Here is a 9,497-nt window from a genome sequence, read left to right on the forward strand (position 1 = left end):
AAACTTGGACCAGCACAGCATCAAAATGAGCTGTATGGTTGCCGAAACCCAGCAAGTACTGAACATCGACTTCAAGCTTAATTCCAACCCTTGCACGTAAAAGATAAGAGAGTTGGAATAGCCATTTTATGTCTGAAATCACAATTGCAAGATTCCATGGCAAAATTTGCGATTTTTCTTCTAAATTGTCATTGTCACAGTCGACACTGGTTTTGTCTCCGCAAAACTCCTTTCCTTTGGCATCAAGTAAGAACTAGCGCACGTCAAAAGAGTAACAAATAGTATATCATTGGGTGATCATTGATTCATTCTTGTGAGGTAAGGTTTGAATGAAAATCCAAAACGTATGCATGTCCAAAGGTTTTTCCATTCTTGTTTAGATGTTCGTGCATAATATAATGCAGAGAGAGAAATGTATGAGGCCAGTCCAATAAAAATTCATGTCCTAGCTAGGTTAAGTTTAATCTTGCGAGTTTTGGGGCTTTTTTTATGGATATTTCCAAAAATACTTTTGTAAAAATCATAATTTTTTACTTTTTCGATTTCTCTGTCAAGACAAAACAATAATACATAAAAATTTGGCGCAAAACTAACAAACGTGAAAAAAAAGTGAATAAGAACAAAACAGTCTACAACTTTTTGGTTAACGAAAACAGAGCCTTATTATCCTCCATCTAGTGGACAAAAGTTATTATAGGTACTACCTATATGCTCGTTCGATGAACGGGACAAAAAAGAATCACATTGATAATTCTTTCCGACCCTATGTATCAAACGGGCATAATACTAGTTGATAAAAAAGGATAATAGTTTAAATTTTTTCCCGGGCCCATTTTACATGCATGCTATCTTTATTTCCATTCTATGTAGAGGGAAGATATGCATCTACCATTATGAATTTAAATTTGAAGTATAAATAAAAATTTTAATTTTGGAAAATGTAAAATAAACAAACAAAACTAGTTAAGTATAAAATTTACTCATATTTTGATATAATAAAACTTAACTCCCTATTCCCCTACAATTTCTCTCTCTCTCTCTCTCTCTCTCTCTCTCTCTCTCTCTCTCTCTCTCTCTCTCTCTCAAAATTACTAGTAATAAAAATCAAAACCGTAAGAATTTAGGATTTGGAAGATTTTAAGCCTAACTACATTTGTTAGCGTATGTATTGACACAAAAGGACGAGGTTCCAAATCCCAAAATAAAAATAAACCCAGAAGAAAAAGATGGGTGTCGTGAGCAATAGCACAATAAAAACGAACTAAATCATGAATACATTGTATAATTTCGATAATATCTCCCACATTACAATGAGGCAAAGAACAACAGAAGACTCGATACAATACATGTAGTATATACATTACCAGAAACATCACGGCAGCGTGATGACCTGACTCTAGATCATGAACCTATCAGAATTCCTGTCCCTAATCATTCAAAATTTTAGAAAGGTCCACAAAACGGCGTAAATATCGAGTGGAACAGTGATATCACGTCATAATATCAGTATCACTGTTGCAGCCCCATATTTAATTGGTTCAACAAAATTGCACTAGACAGAAGCACCAAAAGAGCCCAAGTACAATCAATCTTCAAGCAAAAGATTCTGAAAAGGAACTCCAACTCTTTCTCTTAGTCTATGTCTTCCGAGAAGTCCGGTGACCAGATGGGCTAGTTACATTTCTAGAAGAACTCAGGCTCGCAGTTCTTAGAAGCCTACGGAATTCTGGTAGACTAATCTTACCGTCTTTGTCGATATCGGCCTCCTCTAGAAGTGGTTCTAAGGAGCCTTTCAACCCTGTGTGCTGCAATGCAATAGCATAACATGAGGAGCCATTCATCATATTAAATGAATCAGAGCACCAAGATAAGCCGCCATTCCAAAAATTTAAGACAAACATGGGAGAAATTGAATTTTTTATGAAACAAAGACTGACTGATATGCCAACTTAATATGCTCATTCAACTCAATATAAGATATTCATAAATGAATTGGAAGAAACAAAATTCCATGGTTAATAAATAGGTGACCGATGTCCCCAATTTCATTGGTAGATAACCTTTGGAACCTGACTGCTCTATGATCTAGATTATGGTAAGATTAGCCAAGAGATTCTGGGTTGGATCCGTGGCGAAGGTAATTATTATACCTTAAACCATAAGGGTTCCATGAAACCTTCTTGATGGCATAGAGAATATCAAGGCCAAGGAGAAGATCTCATGTTAATATCACTACAATTGGCTAAGCAGCCAAAGTGAAAATTATGTAGGCGAAGGCATTGAGAATAAAAATGATAGGATCTTCTGTCTGTTACCCTCGTTTTCATATTTAATCTACACGTTTAGGAAATGGGATTTGGCTTTAATTTCCATATCATAGCCAACCGCCTAAGTCCCAGTCTCATTATTCTGAAGGGCAAGGAAATGAATCAAAAACGTCAACCAAGTGTAAAGCACAGGAGGTACTAACCATTCGAAGTTCTTCTGGGGTTATATATCCATCTCTATCCACATCAAATTTCTCGAAAGCAGCTTGTGACCACTGATGCCACTTTTCTGAGTTGTGTTCCTCTAATTGATGGACATGTAATGTTGCTGCAACAAACTCTGTGAAATCCACGAGTCCATCGGTGTTACTGTCAATCTGGCTCAAGCAAGCAAATAAACACCATCACTATTCCAGTCATACAATGAAGGTTGTGAATATCATGGTTGAATTTATGAAACTGTGGTCACTCAAAAGAAAAAGCTACATTAACACTCTTGTGGAAACAAAGACAGTTCGCGAAGTGGATGTTTATTGTTGGAAAAAAGGCTTACCGCCTGAAGAATCTCTAGAACACGTGATTCTTTCAACTTCCAAGGTAGATCTTTCGCAAGGGCCTGCATTAAGCCACCTTATCACACATAATAATTGAGTACATGTACATGTATGAATGTATTCCAAGAAGACCAATTTTCTCAACACATACTTCCAATGGCAAAATGTGAAGAGAAACAGGCAAAGTCCATTTTGACCCCCTGTGGTTATTGCCATGTGCGGATACCCCCCTCATGGTTCAAAACTGAGCACATAACCTACCTGTGGTTTTGAAAATGTGCGGATACACCCCCTGCCATCATGTTTTCCATCCATATTAACGGACACAACATTAAAAGACCGATATACTCTCATCATGTCCCTTGATTCTTCTTCTTTTTTAAATCTAACCACACCATCCCCTATACCAAAAATTAAATCCAAACTGTCAGATATTGTAAATTTTGACGAGTACTACATCTATGCCAAAATTCAAGTCAATCAAAAAAATGAAAAGCTAATGGTTGAATCGATTTCGTTATGAAATTAAAATTTCAAATTTGAATTTACTAAAAATTAGATCACTGGGTTATTGGTGCATGATCGAGATGATTTTTTGCAGAGATACTTTATTCTTTATTTAATACATTATGACCGACTCAGATTACATTCTAGAGGCGTGTGAGATATACCTCCGTTAATATGAATGGAAAACATGACGGCAGGGGTCTATCCGCACATTTTCAAAACCACAAGTAGGTTATGTGCTCAGTTTTGAACCATGAGGGGGGTATCCACACATGGCAATAACCACAGGGGATGAAAGTAGACTTTGCCCAAGAGAAAAATACCTGTCTCATTTCTTCAAGACTAATAGCACCATTTTTATCGGCATCAATCGCATCAAACTGATCTCGAAGATCAGCCAATTCTCCATCATCAAGTATGCTAGCTAATGCCTACAAGGCAATATTTTGACCAAATAATAAGTTGAAATGAAAACTATTTTCTTACAAAAGAACAATGATATACCAATACTAAAATATTACCCGAAGAGCAAACTGTTTTAAACGACTGTACTTCACAAATTGCCGCATGTTCGATAGGACCGAGATATCCAAAGGAATCTCTGAAGCATCCCCATCTTCTCTAACCCATGGGTGTGCTGGAAATGTTGCAAAACGTCAAACAAGTTGCAAAAGGAAAGGAAATAAAGAGAAGACAACAGTGCGGGTGTGTTGTTAACTTGTTATCAAACTGAATACCTGTTACAAAAGAATTACTAGAACTTCCGTAACAAAAATAGGCTCGTCATTCTAGAATTTCAGATTGTGCAAGACAAAATATCAAGCATTTATTTCTTTCGAGAAACAAAGAGAAACATACACAAGGCCTGAGCGGCGGTAAGTCTTGCACGAGGATCCTTAACCAGCAGCTTCTTGATGAACTCTTTTGCACTGTTGCTTATGGTTGGCCATGGTTTGCGACGAAAGTCAGGCTTGTTTCTTAAAACCTGAAAACATAAAACTAATAAATAGGTGAACCAGATTCAAGAATCATGATAAATGCAAAACAAAAGCATGACCAAAACTCAAGATTCTTTTACTATGATCATCCAACCTTAACTAACTGCGTGCAATAGCTACATGAACCGTGCTCTACCCTTCAATCCTATCAAGCATTGCATGTTTGAGCAAATTGAAGAATTTTCAAATTTTATCATTACTCAACCCACCTTATACACTTGGTCAGCAAGATTTGTTTCCTTTTAGGCCAAATTTGCTCGTACAAAGATTCCTTAGAAAGGCAATATTCATCCATTCAGGTGGTTGACTCAATGATTGCAGCTCAAGATTTATCCTTAAGAAACTATGCCAAGAATCTTTATATAAAGGACAATTTTCCGTAGGACTTGGTGAAAATTGGTTCAATAATGTTTACTAATTGCAAAGACTTCAACCATTGGAGGTATTCCTGTTTGGAGCCATTTCTCTACTGATTACTATACATCAAGAAGCTTCCCGCTTTATTAGAAGAGAAAGGGAATCAGGAAAACAGTTAGACCTGTGACTTAGCATGTGAAGCAACCAAAATGGGCATGAGCTGTTTAACGAACGTAATCTTCATAACATACCAATTCATAGCATACCGATGCCTCATAGGAAAGCTTTTGATGAAACAAACCATAACATCACCGTCATAACAAATTCAGGAAATATGCAATGAGAGTTCACTAAACAGAGCACCAGTAAGATATTACTATACACGGGATACATATGACAATCTAATCAAGCATATCTTGAAGAAATCAATCAAAGCATTTAATAGAAAATGAAAGAAGAAAAGTAATATGGAGAAAAGGGATGTCAAGAAATACAACTCCAATAACAGAAAAAAGTAGGGTTCCTAAGGAAATACCAAATTACCCACAGAAGAATTTGAAGAATTACTCCACCAACAGAAAAGAGTAAAAAATGGAGAAAGGGAAGAATGACTTAGAATTAAGGATAACAAATGGCATAGAAAAGATACATTAGCATAGCAAACAAGAGGAAAAACACTGAATCCAGGAAAAATTTCCATCGAGCAGGAAATAGGAATAGGAAGATATTTTCGAAGGATAATAAAAAAGGCACTGCACCTCCTTAAATATACCATCCTCGGTTCTGTCCCAAAAGGGGCGTCTCCCACAGAGCAATATGTAGGTAATTACACCAATACTCCAAACATCTGATTCTGGCCCCGATTTACGTTTCAAAACTTCAGGAGCGACATAGTACGCACTGCCAACGATATCCTGAAACTTCCTCCCTGCATTCGTCATAAAACTTCAAAATTCCATGAAAGATGCAAAAAAAAAGGTTCATGGCAAGAAGCTAAGAAGACCTCCACATGAAAGAAAATATGAAATGAGAACTACTTCCAATAAAAACTACAAATGTCTGTACATAGAGGAAGAACTACTCACCCGGTCTTATGAAGTCTGACAAACCAAAATCTGTTGTCTTCAAAGGTGAATCCTCTTTCGACGACTTGAAAAGAAAATTCTAAAGCAAAACAAAAAGAAGAGAAGCAAAATCAATTTTAATAGAAACATAGAAAAGTGTAATGGGAGCCCATTAGGTTACTCAACATAAGCCAAAATCCCTATTCTAACAATCCTATCTCTGAAAGAGAATTATACCTCTGGTTTCATGTCACGGTGCACCAAACCATGTAAATGACACTCGGCTGCTACTTTAAGCATCTGCCGCACAATTACGGCTGCATCTTTCTCAGAATAACGACTATCTTTTCTGATTCAAAGAGAACAACAGTAAGTACTTAAAATGATGATTGACAACCATAATATGCATCAGAGAGCAACTAGGTGAAGCCCATATAGAAACACCAAAAGTTTAAAGTCTTACTTGGACAAAATACGGTCCAACAATTCACCACCTTCGCACAACCTAACAGGAGATGACAGAAAGGATGGATATATTAGAAGTATGACGACTTCGTATCAATCAACCCCACCAAAGAAAAAGAGGCCCAACCAATGACAGGAATACATATATTAAGTGGGGAAGCAGAGGACCATAGACCTTAGACCAATTCAAACTTCTTTTTCCTTTGGTAAAATTACAAAAACCAGAGGTCTAAAAAAGGGAAAAGAGAAACTCGAAACACTTACTCCATGACTATATACACATAAGAATCATCCTCAAATGCATTATAGAACTGAACAACATTCTCGTGGCCACCTAAGGCTTTCAATATTTTGACCTCTCGCTTAACATCCTCAACAGCTATCGGAAGAATCATCTGTAACCAAATGCAAGAATTTATAGCAATGCGTTCCACGCAACAACGCTAACAGTGTAACATATAGCAGCTAAATTGAACATACCAGAAAACATTTCTAAAAGATTTGGATTTCACATAACAAGTCTTTACGCTTTTAATTCAAACTAAGATCCCGCAATTAAAATAGTAGAGTACCATATACTACTCAATAAGCAACCAAATTACCTAGGTTTCTCTTTTTGAAGCAACCATTGCATGAAGATGGTTAAGCACAATCATAAGAAGCAAGCTACCATCACAAGCCCCACAGTCAATAGAAGCCTAGGAAACTCGAAATTGTAGTTTTTTGATGTGACAGAACCATAATAAACCAGTCTTCTCGATGGTGATACTCCAGAAATCAACTGTAAATACATACAGGACGTGTTTGGATTTTGGATATGCGGAGGAATTTAAGGAGAAAGGAAGAAAAGGCAAAAGGAAAAGAAAACCACAAAAGGAAAATTAGCTTCTTCACATCATGATCTACTTGTCTTTTGCTTTACTTAAACCTTTCCCTACATTTTCCTTCAAAAAATTCATGAAAGTTAGCAACCACTTCAAGCAAAACCCTTTCCTTAACCTGTTAAGGCATGGAACGATCGTTTAATTCTAGATACAGCAAACCTACCCATGTCTACCTTAATCTGATAAGCTGGCCAAGAATTAGGTTTATTCTTCGCCAACATACGGGAATTTCGTATCAGAACCAAAATCTTAGAACCACTCATAGGATAACGACCCTCCAGTCACAAGATAGCAAAAAAAAAAAACTATCCAAAAATAATTCTCCATCAAATGAGTAGGTGCTTATGAAGCCCTTATTAGGAAGCTGGGCGACTCTGGGAAAGACTACAATACACACCCCTTATTTAGGTGTGTATCATATGCACCCCCAAAATGTTATGAATTGTAGAGAAAATGTTAAGAACCGTATTGTTAAAAAGTTACGAATCGTATAAAGATTGCGAGATACACCAAAATGTTATGAATCATAATGAAAATGTTACGAATCGTACGGCTGAAAGGTTATGAATTTTAGAACAAAAGTTACAAAAAACACTAAAATGTTATGAATAAACCTTAAAATAAGTGCATATGGTACACCCTTTTAAGGGGCGTGTATTGTAGACTTTCCCGGCGATTCTTACCGAAAAGCCTAAAGACCCTTTCAAGATCTTCCAAACTAAATTATCTAATACCAATTATCAGAAAGATCAAAATTTCCCATGATTCAGCAGCAGCCAATGAGTTGCTAAACCAGTGATTTATTGAAGTTCCCTCCACATGGAAATCAACCCAATTCCCCACAGATTAGAGCATGCCATAGAAAAACCAAAAACCAATTTGGAAAACTCAAAAGGCATCAGACAAAAAAAAAAAAAAAACCCAATTTGGGAAAAAAGGAGAGAAAATAACCCAATTCAAAATTTTCAGAAAATTACCTTGTTCTTCTCAATTCTCTTGACAGCAACACGATCTCCGCTAGACTTGTCGGTGGCAACGTAGGTATACCCAAACTGACCGTGCCCTAACAGCTTCCCAATCGTGTACCGTCCATCGAAATCCTTATCGTACCCAAAATCCGTCCTTTTCCCGCACGGAATAACTCCCCCGCCTTGCCTCTTCGTCTTACTACTTCTCTGAACCTGAGAATTCCCCTGTTTTTCGTCTCCACTTTCTTGCGCCTTCTGTTGATTATTATAATGGGACCCATTTCTTTTCTTCGTCGTTACCGTTGTCGTAGCCGTTGGTTGTGGTTTTGTGGTCTCTTTGCGGTGTTTGGGTGCGGCGGAATTGCTGTTTGACCCGTTCACCTTGGTGGTCGAAAAACAGCTACCCATCTTGTTTCCTTTGCAGAAGAATAAAATTAAATTGAAACAAATTTGGTTTTATATATACAGAGAAATGGGTTTTGTGTTTATCTATGTGTATATATAGACAGAGGGGAATGTAAAGGGGTTTTGATAAAGAGGAAAGTTGGAAGCAGATAGGAGGAAGAAGGGAAGAAGGAGATGACGGTCAAAAGAGACTTTTTTTGAGGAGGAGGAGAAGAAGGAGGGGAGGAGAGGAGAGAGAGAGAGAGGAGGGGAAAGAGGGTGGCAAGACCCCTCCTATTCTCATTTGTTGGACGGAGGGAATTAAAATATGGGAAAACGAGTTGTGTTTTTTTTTCTTAAATTGATTTTAATGTTCTTCTTGCTCCTATTGTGTGGGAAATTGCTTCTTTTTTAATAATCGAACATCCGTGTACTTATGTGTACTTTAATTAATTTTGAAGCACTGAAGTTCAACTAAACAAGTTTTTCGGTCTTCAAGATTTGAAATGTATGACATTTATAAGATTTGAACATGCTACCTTACAGATGACTTCCACGTACTGTTTTTTCTCATTTTTATTTGACCAAATCCTTGAAGTTTTGTGGGAAATTGCTAATGTCATTTGGCCTATGGGAAATTACTAATGTCAGCTGTCCTATACTCCAGTTTTTTTCTTTCACGTGTTCTAAAAGATTTTATGGAGCTTAAATTTTGAAAAAAACAAAAAAAATTGAGGAAATCCGGATAATGTTTATACTACTATTCCTTATCCGCACTTGAGATTTATGTCTCGTCATAAAAGCTCTGATTACAATGCACTACTCATATTCAGAATTGATACTTAATATTATTTCCTCCGTCCTAATTTACTTATTTCAATTTTATTTTAACTGTATAAAAAAAATTAGTTATATCTTTAAATTGATAATGAATTTTATATTCAATATGGATCTTATTTGATAAATCTCGATTTATTCTATAATATAATATTTTTAAAATTACATAAAATATTATAAATTACAAAATATAATCAATTAAAAAGTGGCAC

At 36.4% G+C, this 9,497-nt stretch overlaps 1 protein-coding gene across 1 annotated transcript; it reads right to left on the minus strand.

Moving 5' to 3' along the window:
* Nucleotides 1-1,253: 1,253 nt before the first annotated feature.
* On the minus strand, nucleotides 1,254-8,771 carry LOC131304323 (calcium-dependent protein kinase 28-like). The gene is made up of 12 exons (XM_058331536.1): nucleotides 8,074-8,771; nucleotides 6,477-6,607; nucleotides 6,211-6,252; nucleotides 5,985-6,096; nucleotides 5,769-5,847; nucleotides 5,442-5,611; nucleotides 4,187-4,313; nucleotides 3,850-3,965; nucleotides 3,652-3,759; nucleotides 2,821-2,883; nucleotides 2,471-2,644; nucleotides 1,254-1,805 (listed from the first exon to the last, which is right to left on the minus strand). The coding sequence occupies exons 1-12, from the start codon at nucleotides 8,470-8,472 to the stop codon at nucleotides 1,638-1,640; spliced, it is 1,689 nt and encodes a 562-aa protein (XP_058187519.1). The 5' UTR covers nucleotides 8,473-8,771; the 3' UTR covers nucleotides 1,254-1,637.
* Between the last annotated feature and the right edge of the window lie 726 nt (nucleotides 8,772-9,497).

Source organism: Rhododendron vialii, chromosome 10a, assembly GCF_030253575.1.
Source record: "Rhododendron vialii isolate Sample 1 chromosome 10a, ASM3025357v1".
NCBI classification, from domain to species: domain Eukaryota; kingdom Viridiplantae; phylum Streptophyta; class Magnoliopsida; order Ericales; family Ericaceae; genus Rhododendron; species Rhododendron vialii.

Coding starts and splice junctions, on each gene's coding strand:
- LOC131304323 (XM_058331536.1), bottom strand. CDS start 8,472: ATGGGTAGCTGTTTTTCGACCACCAAGGTGAACGGGTCAAACAGCAAT. Junction 4,314..5,441: donor AGGATGGTATATTTAAGGAG/GTGCAGTGCCTT, acceptor TTATGTTTTCAG/GTTTTAAGAAACAAGCCTGA. Junction 3,760..3,849: donor TAAAACAGTTTGCTCTTCGG/GTAATATTTTAG, acceptor ATTGCCTTGTAG/GCATTAGCTAGCATACTTGA.